Source organism: Scomber japonicus, chromosome 13, assembly GCF_027409825.1.
Source record: "Scomber japonicus isolate fScoJap1 chromosome 13, fScoJap1.pri, whole genome shotgun sequence".
In the NCBI taxonomy this organism is placed as follows: domain Eukaryota; kingdom Metazoa; phylum Chordata; class Actinopteri; order Scombriformes; family Scombridae; genus Scomber; species Scomber japonicus.
The window spans coordinates 2,870,907-2,888,406 of record NC_070590.1 but is presented as its reverse complement, the minus strand read 5'-3'; the positions used below and the strand labels follow the sequence as shown (position 1 = coordinate 2,888,406).

Below are 17,500 nucleotides of genomic sequence, written 5' to 3'. Positions count from 1 at the left end.
TGTGATGTAATAAAGCTACTTCAAAGCAAATAATGTGAATTATTTTACTTAAAAATCTGCTTTTTTATCTTTTATAATCAGTTATTAAATAGTTTATAACACACAATTATAACTAATTAAGTATATTATTGTGTGTTAATGTATTTCTGTGGGTTTTTGTTTCTGTATAAAGATGTAATGAAAAAACTAAATATGTCAAATTATAATTAATAAACACTTATAAATGTTCCTTATATCAGCTTATAACTGCTTTATAGTGTATAAGCAGATATAATAAGCAGGTATTATAAACTGGTATTAATATATTATGAGTGATTGTTGCTGTAAAAACAATAAATGACAATAAAAATAAATGACAATAAAAAAAATGTATGACTCATTTATATATTCTATGTTTTCTGTGTTATAAACTATGAATGAATGATGTCATCAGTAATAATGACTTTATTACGTAAACAGTCATTACGTCGTTTAGTTTCTCCTATAATAATAAAAAGCAGTAAAATAAGAATAAAAAGGTTTAAAGTCAGTAAAATAATATAAAGTTATTGATAAGTGAAGCAGGTTAGTGTGTTAATGAGGCTGCAGCTGCTTCCTGTGAGGAGACAATAATAATCTGCTGCTGATAATAAAAACTGTCATAATAATAAAACTCTGCTTTATAACCTTTAACTTTACACATTTTTTACTTTATACTTTACTTTATACTATAATTCAACATTTTATTCATAATCACAATCTTTTATTTTATTTTTTTGTCAGATTTATTTGTGAAATTAAATAAAATAATTGCATATATTCTTATATTTATATTTAAAATGTAAATGTGTAGCTTGCATTTTATATTTTTAATGTGAAACTGAAGAGAAGAAGAGAGTTGGTTTTAATTATTTTAATAATAATAATATTTTATGATTTTATTTTTATTTTTATGAGGTTTTGTCCATTATTGTTTTAATACAAAATGATATCTACCTTTTATTTTGTACTTATATAAATTTACAATTCTGATTCTTTTCATTCTAACTTAGATTTAAAAATATATAATTACTGTACAATGTAAAAGCTCATTGTGTGTTTATGTATTTATTTATTTTTCTCTAATAAAAACTTAAATCTGCCTCAATTTATTTAATTTTCTCTCTAAAATCATAATTATTTTTTCAATATAAAATTCATATATTTTAAAAAAATATTTTGGGTAATTTTCTTATTTATATCTTTAATGTGTATGTGTGTGTGTGTGTGTGTGTGTGTGTGTGTATTAATCTACTATCCATTAACACAAGCTTCATTTTAATTTATTTTCCCTTTATTTTTCTCTCTAAAATCATAATTATTGATATTTTTTTAAATATATATTGTTGTTAAATGTATATTGTTTGTTAATTTTTTAAATGTATATCCTTATTTTGTGTATGTGTGTGTATTAATCTGCTTTTCATTACTAAAAACGTGAGAATTTGCCTCATTTTAATTTATTTTTCCTTCATTTTTATTATTAATTATTAAATCTTTACTCTCTAAAATCATAATTATTGTTGGTTTTTTAATATATATTTTGGTTAATTTTTTAAATTTATATCCTTATTGTGTGTGTGTATTAATCTGCTTTTAATTTAATTTTAATTTTTTTCTCTTTATGTTTCTTTCTAAAACCAAAACTGATTTTTACTTGTTATATTTTTAAAAATAATCTCATTTATTTCTTTATTTTCTTACATATATTATTCTATATTTAATCCCCTCCTCTGCTGCACCATATAGTCTCTGAGCTCAATGAAACCAACCCCGGCGCTGTGTTATATTATATATTATATGATATTAAGAATCTGCCTCATTTTAATTTATTTTTCCTTAATTTTTATTATTAATTATTAAATCTTTATGATCTAAAATCATAATTATTGTTTTTTTTTATATATATATATATTTCGGTTAATTTTTAAAATGTATATCCTTTTAATTTAATTTTAATTTTTTTCCCTTTATATTTCTCTCCAATATCAAAACTGTTTTTTACTTGTTATATTTTTAAAAATAATCTCATTTATTCCCTTATTTTCTTACATATATTATTCTATATTTAATCACTTCTATAGTCTCTGAAACCAGTGAAACCAACCCCGGCGCTGTGTTATTATATATAATCTGTTATATTCTGATATTTTGGGGGAATACCGGTAGTCTCCTCGTCTCCTCGTCTCCTCGTCACATCTTCATGATTATCTCCTCTTTACGGCGTCGCTTCCATTCCTGCACTGCTCCTTTACGACTCGTCTGTTTGTCCACAATCACCGCGGCGGCCAATACAGGGGCGTATTAGGGGCAGTAAGTATATTGTAAATGAAAGTTTATGGTAAAATGGCTCATAAACGCTCGGCTGTATAAGTCTGGACGAGCCGCAGCAGCAACGAGACGATTCCTGCAGCTCACTTCACTCACGACCCAGACGGTTGATGTTCTTCCTTTTATTAGCGCTAATTATCGTAATGTTATTTTAATTTTATTGTACGTTAAAAGTTAAAACCACGTGAGCTTTTTTAACGTGGCTGCAGGTTATTCGGATTATTTGGAGGGTTTTGGGGTTTTTTTTACGTGTTAATTCGACGTCCGATCATTTTTACGATGTTTTTATTTAATTCGACGTCCGATCTGCGATGTTTTTTTTTTTTTTAGCTATCAGCCATTTTGTGTTTGGAGAGGTGGAACGTAACCTGAAATGGCCGTCAGCTCCGTCACATCGCCTGTGTGTGTGTTATAGTGTGTGTGTGTGAGTGTGTGTGTTATAGTGTGTGTGTGTGTGTGTGTGTTATAGTGTGTGTGTGTGAGTGTGTGTATGTTATAGTGTGTGTGTGTGAGTGTGTGTGTTATAGTGTGAGTGTGTGTGTGTGTGTTATAGTGTGTGTGTGTGAGTGTGTGTGTTATAGTGTGTGTGTGAGAGAGTGTGTGTGTGAGTTAGTGTGGGTCTCTCTATGTGTATGTGTGTGTGTGTGTGTGTGAGTGAGTGTGTGTGTGTGAGAGAGTGTGTGTCTCTCTATGTGTATGTGTGTATGTGTGTGTATGTGTGTGTCTCTCTATGTGTATGTGTGTACGTGTGAGTATGTGTGTGTGTGTATGTATGTGTGTGTGTGTGTGTGTGTGTGTTTAGCCGGGAAGGACTTCTATATCTGATATTGAATCTGCTGATATCGATAACGGCCGTCGCTACCTATGACATATTTTTCCGAAGGTGCCAAAAAAAAAAAAAAAAAAAGTCAACTCACGTAAAAGATAGTTTGGAGTAATAATTAAAAGCATTGCGGAGGTTATATAAGTTAAATTATAAAGGTTGTTTTCCGTCGCCGGCTGCCAGTTGAACATTTGACCTGCGTGATAACAGACGAGGATGTTGTTCCTCATTATCGTCGAAGCTTCGGCCATAAACGCTCTGCTTCATGTTCCTGCTCCTCTGGGTGCTCCTCTGGGTGCTTCTTTATACGTTCATTACAGTCAGAGTCACAAAGATTCACACATACTAACCTTATATTTCTATATAAACTGAATAATAACACATCAGGCTGGAGCTAAATAAATATATTAGTTATATCTTATTGGAATATATTAGTACTGTACTTGGGTCAGAGATAAATAAAAAACAGCATCAGGTTTGTTAAGTAGTATTATTTTTTGTTGTTGTTGGTTTTATATCATTGAAATGACATTTGCACCATTTTTGACCAAAAGTAAGACTGAATGCTCCTGAAAATGTCAAATGGTGTAACCACAAAAGAATGATAGATATAAAATATTTTATCCACCTAGAGAGAAAGAAAGAGGAGTAAAGAAAAAACAAAGAACACGAGGTAGGAGGAAAGAAAGAAAGAAATAAAGGAAGAAAGTGGAGGATGAAGAGAAAGAAATAACTAAAAGTACGAGGAAAGAAAGGAAGGAAGAACGAGAAGTTGGAGGAGAGAGAAAGGAAGAACTAAAGGAAGGAAGAAGAGAAGGAAAGTTAAAGAAAAGAAAGAAAGAAATGTAGCGTTGCTACGTTGCGACGTAGCTAACATTAACAGCTAAAGGAGTCAACCAAATGTTTCCTCAGGCTCACGTTCCCTACAGCACAAATACGTCTGTTGTTGCGTTGTCAACGGTAACGCAGAGGTTAGAGAATTTTTTTTTTTTTACTAGTATTTTTTAAGTTATACTCAGGCCTGGTCCTCTGAAATGAGGCCAACGCTGAAGTAACTTAGAGCTGCATTCTATCAAAAGGCCACCAGGGGGCGACCGTCTCTATACAAGTCAATGGAGAATTCACCAACTTCTCACTTGATTTCTAACCTCAGTAAACGTTTTCAAAATGTGTTTATGGTCTCAATCGCTAGTTTAAAGCCTTCTTCAATGCAGTATGATGTTCATTTGGGACATTTTGGCCTCCCTGATTTTATATGTGACGATAAAGCAGGGTATGCATTAGGGCGTGGCTACGTCCTGATTGACAGGTTGATTGACCAATGTCCTCCAGATCCAGCCCTCGTAACCATAGCAACCTCCCCCGCTCCGCCCATGACCCCGCCTCATGCCCATATAAGTAGAATCCGTGTTTTTATTTTTCCCAGCATGCACCTGAAATTTTCAAGATGGCGCTGCCTAGATTAGAAACTATTGGCTTCCGAGCAGCAGTCCACAAACCAATGGGTGACGTCACGGATGTTACGTCCATTTCTTTTATACAGCCTATGGTTTTACAGAAACATAGATCATTTCCATGTACACCAAGTACGCAATTTGCTGAAAGAACAGAAGACAGGGAAAACAAAACAGCTGACTCAAGCTCTGAACCAAAAATCACAAACTACTGTCGCTCCCTAAGGCAGGAAAGTAAAGGCCTCCACATCTCAACAAAAGACTCGTTAACAATTAGGTTTAACAATTCAAATTTAAACACCTAATTACAGCTAAAGCATATATTTTTATAAGATATTAACACTCACCTTTAGGCGCCACATTTCACTGGGCCATGTGGATGAACCCCTGCAGAACTGCTCTGGAGACCCCGTTGATTTGGCCTCAACCAGGAGAGACTCTTGTCCAAAGTACAATTTTACATTTTTCCACCAGATATTATCTTTTCAGGTCACAAGAAGATGAATCTGGTCTCACCATCGATCACACAGCTTCAGTCCTCTGACCTGGTTTGGTTTGACTGTTTATGAAGGATAACATATATATTGTACCCTAATTCTGTGTTTGAGCTTTAACAAACTTCTTCCAACTTATTGCCAAATGTTTTATACATGTGATTTTGGAAATTATGGTCAATAAGCCTCATTTAACCCTCCTGTTGTCCTTGAGTCAAGGAAGGAAGGAAAGGAGGGAGGAAGGAAGGAAGGAAGAAAGGAAGGGAGGAAGGAAGGAATGAGGGAGGGAAGGAGGAAGGGAAGAAAGGAAAGGAAAAGAAAGGAAGGAAGGGAGGAAAGGAAAGAAAGGAAGGAAGGAAGGAAGGAAGGAAGGAAAAGTGGGAGGAAAGGAAAGAAGGAAGGGAGGAAGGAAGGAAGGAAGGAAGGAAGGAAGTTTTTACTCTCCACCAGCTCCTGAGGGAAACATCTAAATGCTACACTATGTTCGCCAGCTAGTCTGTTAGCAGGTAGAGTACAGTAGCTTTTTATTTTACAGCTTTTATTTTGAAATTGATGCTATGAGAGTGAACCAGAACAGTAAAGTTGTAGTCTTCACTTCACTTCAAAGTCTTCACTACGATTAAAACATATTAAACACTGAAAAACTGCAGGATTCAGGAGTAAAGGACTCAGTTTAACCATCATAAATGTTCCTCAGATGCTGGAACACTTTTAGAAACTGCTAATCGTGACTACTTAATGCAGCAGCTGGCCAGCTTTTATTTTGAAAACGACTCTATGAGAGCAGCTGAGAGTGAACCAAGACAGTAAAGTTGCAGCTAAACAATGAGCTTAAACTCTGTAAAACTGCTGCAGAGTCTTTGATAATCATGACTACTTAATGCAGCAGCTGGCCAGATTTGGTGCTGAGCAGGTAGAGTACAGTGACTTTTTTTTACAGCTTTTATTTTGAAATTGACACTATGAGAGCGCTGAGAGTGAACCAGAACAGTAAAATTGCAACTGGACAGCTAAACAATGAGCTGAAACTCAACTATGAAGCTCCTTAAAGCTGCTGCAGTCTCTAATAATCCTCTGTAGGTTCATCACTACGATTAAAACACATTAAACACCATTTAATGCAGCAGATGGTCAGCTTTTATTTTGAAAACAACGCTATGAGAGCGCTGAGAGTGAACCAAAACAGTAAAGTTGCAGCCAGACAGCTAAACAATGAGCTGAAACTCAACTATGAAACTCCATAAAGCTGCTGCAGAATTAAAACACATTAAACACCACTTAATGCAGCAGATGGTCAGCTTTTATTTTGAAAACAACCCTATGAGAGCACTGAGAGTGAACCAAAACAGTGAGTTTCAGCTAAACAATGAGCTGAAACTCACTTTTTCTGTATTTCTTTTTATTCATGCACGTCTGAAAAAGGACTACTGAGCAGTTTTATCTTTTATCTACCTTGAGTTTACTGTAGGAAGCTGAACATAAAGAGATAGGTCAGGTGTTGGTTGTCGGTTGCGTGTGAATGAACCTTATATAACTCCTCTGCTGGATGTTTGTATCTCTGCCAGTGAATCCTTTTGGCCGTCCTCCATCGCTGCTACTATCACAGCTCATCACGCCTCCTCAACAAACATATCTGCGTCTCTGTGGTGAAACCATCTTTTACTGCATCCACCCCCCCACCCCCCCCACCCCCCCCCTACCCTCCCACCCCACACACCATAAACTTTATGATGGCAGAAGAGGCAGAGAGGGAGCAGCTCGCCTCTCATTATCCTCTGTTTACCCAAAAATGAGAGCCGAGCACAGCCGTTGCCACTCACAACGTAAACCTATTTATCTCTATTTAGGTCACTTACTGTATATAAAGATGTGTAAATAAATATACTTTAACTTCTTAATACTTTTACTCCTGCAGACATGAAACCAGATCATTAACCCTAACCCTAATTTACTCTCCCAAACACACGCAGGTACGAGGACTGTGAGATCCAGACTGCTTTGCATTGTGATGCAGATTAAAGATTATAGATTGCTTCATATTAACATATTAATGATGTTTGCACTCATAGAAACAGCTGTGCAAATAGCTGAGAGGAGGACTCAGTAGTATTTGTTTTATTGGTTAGAAGTAGAAGTAAAATGAGTCAATAGTTTAATAGTTTAGAAACATTTACATGAATAAAGATGCTTTTTAACCCTTTAAATACTGTTCATATTCTCTCATACTTGTCATATTCTCTCATAATGTTCATATTGTGTATTTTTTTAGCTTTTACACCACTAAGCAGCTCTTATCACACAATATCATGTCCTATTTTACCTCAGACATGAAAATATAACATAGACATAATGATGGAAATGTCTCTTTTTGGTAGTTTTGAGTGTCTTTAGTCTCTCCATCTCTACGTTGCCATGGTAACCAGATGGCAGCTGTTACTCAAACTAACTGTAGGTTGTTTTTAGTCATGTCTGCTTCTCTTTTTGGTAGTTTTTAGGTTTCTTTAGTCAATTTAAGTTTCTTATTAGTCATTTTTATGTCTCGGTTTTGTGTTTTGTAGGTTTTTTTAGTCAATTTGCATCATTTTCATGCCTGTTTTTGGTAGTTTTTATGTTTCTTTATTCAGTTTAAGTCTCTTATTAGTCATGTTTTCATCTCTTTTTGGTGGTTAAATGTTATTTTCTATGTAAAGGTAAAATGAGCAGAGCTTTCTGGAAGTGTGGGGTTTATTGTAGAACCATTAGAGAGTCTTCATCCTCATAACTACTATCTTATTAAAACTATTAACTATTCATTTCACTAAAACACATGGACATAGATACAGAGATAATCTGACCCAGAACAGCCTCAATGGACTAACATTTGGAGCTTCTATACTAAATATAACATTTTATTTTGGGGCCACTTTAGGAAAAGTCATTAAAATTTCAAAATAAAACACATTTAAGGTGTTTTTACAAGCTGTCAAATGTCAAAATGGGTCAATTTTACAAACATTTGAAGCATCTATACAAAAGTAAAACATATTAAATAGTTTCATTTTTGTGCATTTTGGGCCACTTTAGGAAAAGTCATCAAATTTCAGAATAAAAGACATTTAAGGTGTTGCTTTAAGTGGTTGAGACTCTGCAGAGGAAATTTGGACTTCAGGCTTCAGTGTTGCAAAAAAAAAGGTGCAGATAGAAAATTGAGGTAAAAACAAATCAGGTTGAAAATGTTTCAGTTTCAAATATAAAAAGTGCTTTTATACACAAACGTCTGTTATGTGCACAAGTTGCTGTTGATATTAGGTGATAAATGAGATATTATACTGCTGACTTGTCATCTAAAGGAGTTCCCCAAGGCTCAATCCTCGGCCCTCTTTAATTAAACATTTACACTGAATGCAACCAATCATAAAATCAACTATAAAATGAAGCTGATGATGCAACATCTGCATTAAACGACAGAAACAGCAACTAAAGAGCAAAGCTAGAGGAAGAAGAAGACAACAAGTTCAAGATGGCTTCCTGCCAGTCTGCCTGCTGACCCCAGGTGCACACACACACACACACACACACACACACACACACACACACACACACACACACACACGCTGCTGATAGTCTCTTTATCAGTGTTAAGATAGGAGGCAAAAGGACCAGAGGGACAAAGGTCTGAGTGAGGACACACACACACACACACACACACACACACACACACACACACACACACACACACACACACACACACACCAGATAGCAGGATCCTGTGCTCTGTTTGCCCACTGTTCCTCTCTGCCCTTTGGACACCACACCTCAGCTGCTGCAGAAACATTTGTGTGTCTTGTCTTTTCTTCTTTGCCTCTTTCAGTCCGTCTCTCTTCTTCTACTCTCTGCTACTTCTTATTTATTTATTTATTTATTTATCAAATGTTATATAATTTACCTGTCACCATTTGCAGGTAATTAAAGGATAAAATATTCAAAATTCAAATCCATCAGTCAGGTTTTCCTCTCTGTAATCATTCCTCCTGTTTGTTCATACCGCCTATTAAAGTATCTGATCATCTTCTATTGAGCTTCATCAGTGTGAGTTATTATAGTAACCATGGTAACCATAGTAACTATAGCAGTGTGAGTCAGTCATATCAGTGATATCTGACACATTTACAGTCTGTTTAGCATCAGATTCCCTCTTAGTGTTTCCTGTTGAGCTGTGGTGGAAGTATAGTAACAAAAAGACTTTGCTACTAAAAACACTGTAACACTGAAACATAGAAGATGAAGATTTGACTCATTCAGACGCCGAAGCTTCATATTAGCTTCAGATCAACTTTATAATCCATGTTTCCACAGAAGGAGGACTGTGGGTTTAGTCCTCCATCACTTCCTGTAAACATTATGAAGGATCTAATGCTCAGTATTTTACAGCAAGAAAAACACACTTCATGTTCATTTAACCTTCCTGTCGTCCTCCCGGGTCAAATTGACCGGTCTGTTTTGACTGTTCCTTCTTTCCTTTCTTCCTTTCTTCCTTCCTTCCTTCCTTCCTTCCTTCCATCTGTCCTTCCTCTCTCCTTCTCTCTTTCTTTACTTCTTCTCTCTTTCCACCTTTCCTTCTTTCCTCCCTCCCTCCTACCTTCCTTCCTTACTTACTTCTTTCCTCCGTCCTTCCTTCTTTCCTCCGTCTTTCCTTCCTTCCTTCCTCCATCCCTCTTTCTTCCTTCTGTCGTTCCTTCCTCTCTCTCTCCTTCCTTCCTTCCTCCCTGCCTTCTTTCCTTTACTCTCTTCCTTCCTTCTTTCCTATACTCCCTTCCTTCCCTCCCTCCTTCCTCCCCCCTCCCTCCTTTCCTCCCTTCCTTCCTTCCTTCATTGACTCGAACACAACAGGAGGGTTAAACTCCTGACTGCTGGTTTAAGACAGGTGTGGAAATGTTTGATTGTGTCTTTTCATCAGTAGGTGTATTTCTCTGGCTGGGATCAGAACCATTGTTAAATATTCTCCATTCAGACATGCGCCCTTTATAACACGATGATATAATACCTGTAGGTGGCATGTCTACTGTTACCATGCTGGATGCTAAACATACTCAAAGTTTGAACGCCTGTTGAAATGCTACCTTCAAGTCAAGACTCAGGGCTTCAACCTGCTTTGTCACTTTCTTTGCAAAGTTACCTCTACTTCCTCCTTGTGCATTCCCAAAAAATAGCATCTGTTGTGTCGCTGTGGTTGGTAAGGTGATCATTAAGGTGGTTGCTAAAGTGGTTGCTAAGGCGGTTCCTAAGATGGATCTTAAGGCGGTTACTAAGATGGTTGCTAAGGCAGAGAAGTTGAACATTTTAGAGTAAAGAAGGAGAAAACAAAAGTGAAATCCTGCTGCTATAGTTAGTTTATGTAGAAGCTTTGGTTGCTAAGGTGGTTGCTAAGGGCTGTGTTCCGTGGTTGCTAAGGTGGTTGCTAAGGGGGGCCTTAAAGAGACAGGAGCTAAAAACGGCCTGTTAATAGACAGAGGCTGAACTGAGCGGCTGCATAAAGGACCAGTAGAAGATAAATAAGGAGTTTTTATTCCAGTAGAGACTCAGAATATTAATATAGAAGCTGCAGATGTGGAGATTATGTTTCCTCTTTAACTGAAAGCTGTGATACATGAAAAAGCTGCAGCAGCACAAAGCCATATCTCTCATGCAGAGAGATTAATACATGTATTTTTCTGCCTTTTAAATGAACTTGGTGATTAATTTCTTACTAATTATCATCTTCATATAAAATCAGTCTATAAATGTTATAATTTCAAGTTGCAATGCAGAAAAAGTGGAATTAAAACTATAAAAACTTGTATCACACTACTGTATCTCTCCTTTTACTTTATCTTCAAATGAATGAATATATCTCTGAATCCTTTACTTTAAAGTCATTCTCTGCTTGTGCTGTTAAACATTTTGTATAATTATCTTTTCTAATTGTGTTAAATGATGAAATGAGGACATGTGTTAATGTTCCTGTTGGTCTCGTCTTGTGTGTTCAGAGTAATAAATGTCAACAGTCATCTTTACAATAAAAGCTTCTTTTTTTTTAATACAAATTACATTTTAAAATATACACATGATTAAATCTGATGGTTTGGATCATAGAATCATTTACATGAAAACCAACTCATTCAGCTTCAGGCACTTCAGGTGTGTTTGGTTTTAACTTGCCCGTCAGCTCAGGTGAGAGAGATGATCTGAGCCAATCATGAGGGTTAGAATAATGTAATAATGTCTTTATGATCAGACACAGACAGTCATTGTGTTTCTGTCACTGCTGCTCCACTTTGTTAATGAAGCAAGATACATTTTATTTATTTAAAGTCCAAATGAAATCACATTTAGTCGTCTCTGTTTGCAGTCAGATATCATGTAAAGCTGCAATTTAAAATATTAAGATGGTGAGAAGTGGCTGACAGAGGCCCTAAACATAGTATTATTAATAGAGTATTTCATTTACAGTTAAACTAGCATTAAACTAAGGCTTTAATTGAATGCAGAATGCTTCCTGCATGTCTACACAGTGTTATTATATATATTATCACAGCTCAGAGTCAGTAGATATTGGACAGTTAGTATCAGACTATAAGAGAGTTATAAGCCTCCACAGGTTAGAGGTGTGATTACAGAAGTTGTGCAGAGTTAGCTGGACCTGTGTGTGGTGCTGGGAACCAATGTGATATGCTTTCATGGGGCCCAAAACCCCTGGCAGCGCCCCTGTTTGGGATACTATTAATAATGCATATCGTAATGACTGATACCTGGGTGTCTGTATAGTGACGTCACACTCAGTCAGAGTTTACTTTAATGCAGGGGTGTCCAAACTATTCCACAAAGGGCCATGTGGCTGCAGGTTTTCATTCCAACCAAGCAGGAGCACACCAGACTTGATTAATTTAATCAGCTGATCTCAGTCTTCAGACAGCTGATTGGTCAAATGGTGTGCTCTTGATTGGTTGGAACTAAAACCTGCAGCCACATGGCCCTTTGTGGAATAGTTTGGACATGCCTGCTTTAATGGGAGAAGGTGCGTGTTCAAGTCTTGTAGCTAATTTTGTGTTAGAGATTGTAACTTCATATATTGGCCTTGAGGCCTTGTACCACAATAAAACCACAGCTGAAAATGAGAGTATTATCGTCTGGTGTTCATCCTTCAACTGCGATAACAGATCAACCATCTCTCTACAGCATGTAACACACAGCAGGAGACTCTCATCTGGTGAATATGCTAGTTTAGGTGAGGTGTGGCAGGAGGCAAGATGCAAAAAGTATGCTATGGTTCTTATTCTGTGTTTTAAGGGTATTTACAAGAAATTAAACAGCTTTTATTTTACAAGACATCACAGGAAGTCTTCTATCTAGCCTCACAGGGTTAGGTTTCAGACCCCGCCAGAATAAAGCAACACCAGCTGATTACCTGTAGCTGTATTCTCCCCTGGACACCTGGAGTCTTTACCCAGACTTTGTACCAGAGAGCTGGCAGAGTAAAGTCTGTTTAATGACCGCCGCTCCAACTGATTCAAACATTTGCATTCTCACGTACGACTCCTCCGGATCATAACTTCAGGCCAGCAGTGCGTCATGTGTGAAAGAAGTTAAATTAAACAAACTGATGAAGCTACGAGTCATGGACAGACAGCGTGATGCTTTTTAGAAGAGTAACAACCAAACCAGGATCTAGTGCTTGTTTCCAGAGTCCTGATAAACTCCAATAACTTCAATAACTGATCCTCAGTGAAATGCTGCTGCTGTATTAAGTCATTTATATAGTTCATCTTAGATAGGAGATTTTTATTCTTGATTTTTTTAGATGATCACTTTATTACACTGCTGGGACCTGAGTGCAAATTTAGTTCTTTTTATGTTAAAGTATGTTTTTAAATGACAATAAATGAACCTCGACCCTTGATGACCCTTGATTTTTTTTATGTGCAGCAACTGATGAGCTCATTACTGACGTTATACCATGAAAGTGTGTTTGGTGGCTCGTTCAACAAGCTGCGGAACAAGATATGAGTTCATGTTTGTGAGTTAGATGAGGAGAGTTTAGGAGTGAAGCTAATGTGAGTTATTGTTCAGAGTCTGAGGCTGTGTGAGTATCAGGATGCAGTCAGGCTCAGTGTGACCGTCTGCTGTGACGATGACAGAACGACACGTCATGGCTTTATTTAAAGATCTGATTTGCTGCTTTTAAATTAAGTCTCCAGCTCTGTAGACAGATAACTAAATATAAATGTATTTCTTTTGTGTTTGATTCTTTCCTGAGTGATTACAGAGAGATGTGTTGCTGTAGTAGACAAACAATGTGATTTCAGCTGGACTTTAAAAACATATTATAATCAAGCTTTAAAAAATTATCTGGAAAATGGATTTCCCCTTTTTAAGATGCTTTAGAGTAAAAAATAAAAAATAAAAATCCCACATTGTCTGACAGTATCATATACTGTACATTCAGTATCTTCTTGTGTGATGTTTAAACTGAGTGAAATATTCAAACTCCCTTTTTTTATGGCGGCATTATTCCATCAAATGGAAATATTCTGTGTCTTGTGCATCATCTTAAACACATTTCCCCAAATTTCAGCATCTCAACTAGAAGTTCTTATGTTCTTTTTGTTTGGAGCTTGGTGGTGGATGGATCTGGTGGATAAAACATTCAGGATAAAATATTTTCTTTTTGTTTGTACAGCCTAGTTGCAGTCCACTCACACCAACATGAGTTTGGGGAAGTCTTGCAGTTTGCTCTGTTGTCTGTTTGCTAATAAAATGCTGAACTTCCCTCTGTGTCCTGATTTTACCTGAAGACAGCAAACAGACATCAAATTAAAAAATGGGTTTATCTGCAATAAAAGTCTGATGGGAGAAGAAGTACTGTTGCTGCCTTTCTTTGAGCCGGAGGCCGGATGCAAAAGTTTCGGTTTGTGGGGGAAGAATTTTTTAGTCCAGTTCCCCCGACATCGCCGGCATCCAATGAAACGCCGTCCTCTGTCCTCAGTATTCCTCTTTGATGTTTAAAGGCAGAGAGGAAGGAGACACCAGCCCGTTGCTACTGCTGCTGCTGCTCGTTACCATGGCGATGCTGCTGCTGCCGCCACCGCCGCTTCCGTGGAGGCCGGCTCCTCCTCCGCCGCCGCTGCCGTTGGTGCCGTTGGGAGGCGTGGCCGTGGTCGTGGACGAGGCCGGCTGCTGGAGCTTCTTCTTGTTGATCTTGCGCTCCTTGGCCCGGCGGTTCTGGAACCAGATCTTCACCTGAATCAGAGCAGGATTCAGGATCATTATGAAGTCTAACATCATCAGGTTTTTACAGTAAGCTGAAGACATTAGTATTTTTGTTTTTCACGGTGCAGCTAACAATTTGTCTTGATTATTGATTAGTTCGGTTAGAAAATGATGATACCAGTCCAAGTACCCTTAAAGTGATACTGATACCTACTGACTTCATTAGATACCCATCATGTGAATAGAAGCATTAAATTGCGACTTCACCACCACAGATGGGTCGTAGCTGCTGTGGCAGTGGACCAATCACATGATGCATTAAAGAGAAGAACGCTTGCATTGATTGGCTGTGAGTCCGTACAAATAGTCATATTTTCTAGCTCTGGGTGCAAAAAGGATCGATTGCAGGAATCGTTTCCATACTACTTGGTATCAATTGATTTCGGTTGATATATTAAAAAGGTATTGAGTATTGATACCCAGCCCTGGAGGTGATGTTCTCAAATGTCTAGTTTTGTCCCAACCAACAGTCCACAGTTGGAGAAACCAGAAATATTGACATTTCAGAATCTCAAACGAGATAATTTGGACATTTATTCTTTAAAAATTGGCCCAATAGTTGACTATAATTGAATAGTTGGAAACTATTCTATTAATCAGTGCAGCTTTACATGTTTAAACCTGTTTACTATGGTTTAAAGATCACTGCTTGTCAATGAAAGTCTTATTGGAGAAGCTGGAGCTGAGATTCAATGTAAAAACAGGAAAGAGTCTAGAGCCATGTGAGGCTAAATGCTAATGTCAGCATGTTAACAATGACAATGTTAATGTTGATATTTTACAGATACATCATCCTGCTGCCAGAAATGATCAATAGAATACCAAATAAGAAAATAGTCCTCAATAAATACAAAAAAAGTCTATTTTAAAGATGTAAATCATCAGTAGGAACCAATGGGCTTAGAGCTGAGAGTCACAGACGGAGTAAAAAAGTCAGACAGTACTGAGAGACGGACTGACACATCGTTGGTTTGAGTCTCTTCATCAGACAATAATAAAATGAAAAATATATTGTCAGACTAATCCTTTAATTATCCTTTGATGTTGGTCATATAAACTCAAACAGATGGCAGCAGAGATTGAAGTTAAATGGTGCCGACGCTGAGAGTAAGTCTTGATGAACAACTGAATGCAAAACCACTATCAAAAGATAAATACAATAATAATCACATTCAGTTTTATGTCTTTACATTAAATCTCAAACCTGTAATTTCTGATTCATAGAAGAACCAATAAAAGTGCAGTAAAGTCATTTCAGTAATTTCACAATCAATAAAAAGCATTTTACTTTGGTAATAATGTGTCAGCTGTGTGTTTGTGTTGGAGTACCTGTCTCTCTGATAGGCAGAGCGCCGTAGCGAGCTCCGCCTTCCTCCTGATGGTGATGTATTTGCTGTAGTGAAACTCTTTCTCCAGCTCCAGACGCTGGTGGTCAGTGTAGACCACCCGGTACTTGTCTTTAGTCCGCGTCTTTCCGTCTGTAAATAGACAAACTTCAAAAGGTCAGAACAAAAAAACAACAACAGTGAAAAGACTTCTAACAGTGTCCTCTGTCACCCTGATGATGTCACTGTGATGTCATCGAGGTTATGTCAGCATCCTTTCCTACTACTCGTACTTACTCTGACGTCATTTGAAGTATGTAATGTGTGTTTAACTGCGTAGTGATTTAGAGTATGTGAGAAGTTCCTGGATGGTTTACTAGATTCTCCAGAAATGCAGAGTATGCATCAAGAGCTGACTACTCACACTCACATTACCCAAGATGCAACGCTACTACTCACACTCACATTACCCAAGATGCAACGCAACTTCTGAAAAAATATGTTTACTTCCTGTTTTCAAAATAAAAGCACCAATTCTATCGTTATGGTGTTCTTAATAATAAAAGGCAACAGGTGTTTTATTTTGTGAAAATGACAGGAAGTGCGTTACTCGCTACGGCTAACTTGAGCGGCTCTGAATTCTCAGGAACAAAACTTTAAACAGGTGTTTTATTGTGAAAATGACAGGAAGTGACTGTAAACAGGTGTTATTTGTACAGATTAGCGTCACATTGTGGATCTAAAGGGATACTTTACTTTCTTCCTAAAAAGGTTAGAAATGTGGATAAAGTGGTTTATTTACAGAGTTAGAGCTAAAATGAAATCAGCTTCAGCCTGATGATTTCAGCTCGGGTAGGAACCAAATGCATTGTGGGTAATCGTGTAGTTTACTACAGTGTAAACGGTCTGCTTACTATCTGGTCCTTTAGTGTGTAGTATAGAAGTATGTAGTATAGAAGTATGAAGTATAGAAGTATGTAGTATAGAAGTATGTAGTATAGAAGTATGTAGTATAGAAGTATGTAGTATAGAAGTATGTAGTATGTAGTATGTAGTATACCATAGTTCATGGTTAATTTATTAGTTAGTAACTGGTTAAACATTGTCTTTGACTGACGAGGATCTAATATGATTATTTTAGTCATGAATCATTGAATCAGATCATTTCGTGGCTTCAGCTTCACGTAGAAATCCACAAAATCACACCGACTGTTATTATGTAAAAGTGTGAGTGAAGCGTGAGGCGTCGTAATGTTTTATATTATGTGTTATAAACTACTCATATAAACTACGGCCCGTCCTGTTCTTAGACAGACTGACGGAGCTGTGTGAGCTCCTGTAGTCAAATAGAAGAGCTGCCTCGGCTGGATTTGCATATTTAACTGATATCTGCTGAGTCAGCGTTCCTGTGTTACTGGTAGAGCTCCACATGTGTTACTGGTAGAGCTCCACATGTGTTACTGGTACCTAGAGCTCCACATGTGTTACTGGTAGAGCTCCACATGTGTTACTGATAGAGCTCCACATGTGTTACTGGTAGAGCTCCACATGTGTTACTGATAGAGCTCCACATGTGTTACTGGTACCTAGAGCTCCACATGTGTTACTGGTAGAGCTCCACATGTGTTACTGGTGGAGCTCCACATGTGTTACTGGTACCTAGAGCTCCACATGTGTTACTGGTAGAGCTCCACATGTGTTACTGGTACCTAGAGCTCCACATGTGTTAGTGGTAGAGCTCCACATGTGTTACTGGTACCTAGAGCTCCA

The 17,500-nt window shown here is 37.2% G+C and overlaps 2 protein-coding genes across 2 annotated transcripts in view; both read right to left on the bottom strand.

The window, feature by feature from the left end:
* The window catches only part of LOC128371766 (nuclear envelope pore membrane protein POM 121-like), a 16,418-nt gene extending 12,979 nt beyond the window's left edge, over positions 1-3,439 (bottom strand). The window contains 1 exon segment of the mRNA XM_053332145.1: positions 3,369-3,439. Within this exon segment, the coding sequence (XP_053188120.1) occupies positions 3,369-3,439 (71 nt within the window).
* Positions 3,440-14,117: 10,678 nt separating this feature from the next.
* LOC128371067 (homeobox protein CDX-1-like) overlaps positions 14,118-17,500 on the bottom strand; it is a 9,801-nt gene continuing 6,418 nt past the window's right edge. Inside the window, exons 2-3 of the mRNA XM_053331267.1 lie at positions 15,735-15,883; positions 14,118-14,375 (exon numbers count right to left, since the gene is read on the bottom strand). Coding sequence (XP_053187242.1) covers positions 14,118-14,375; positions 15,735-15,883 — 407 coding nt within the window. The remainder of the gene's footprint in view (positions 14,376-15,734; positions 15,884-17,500) is intronic.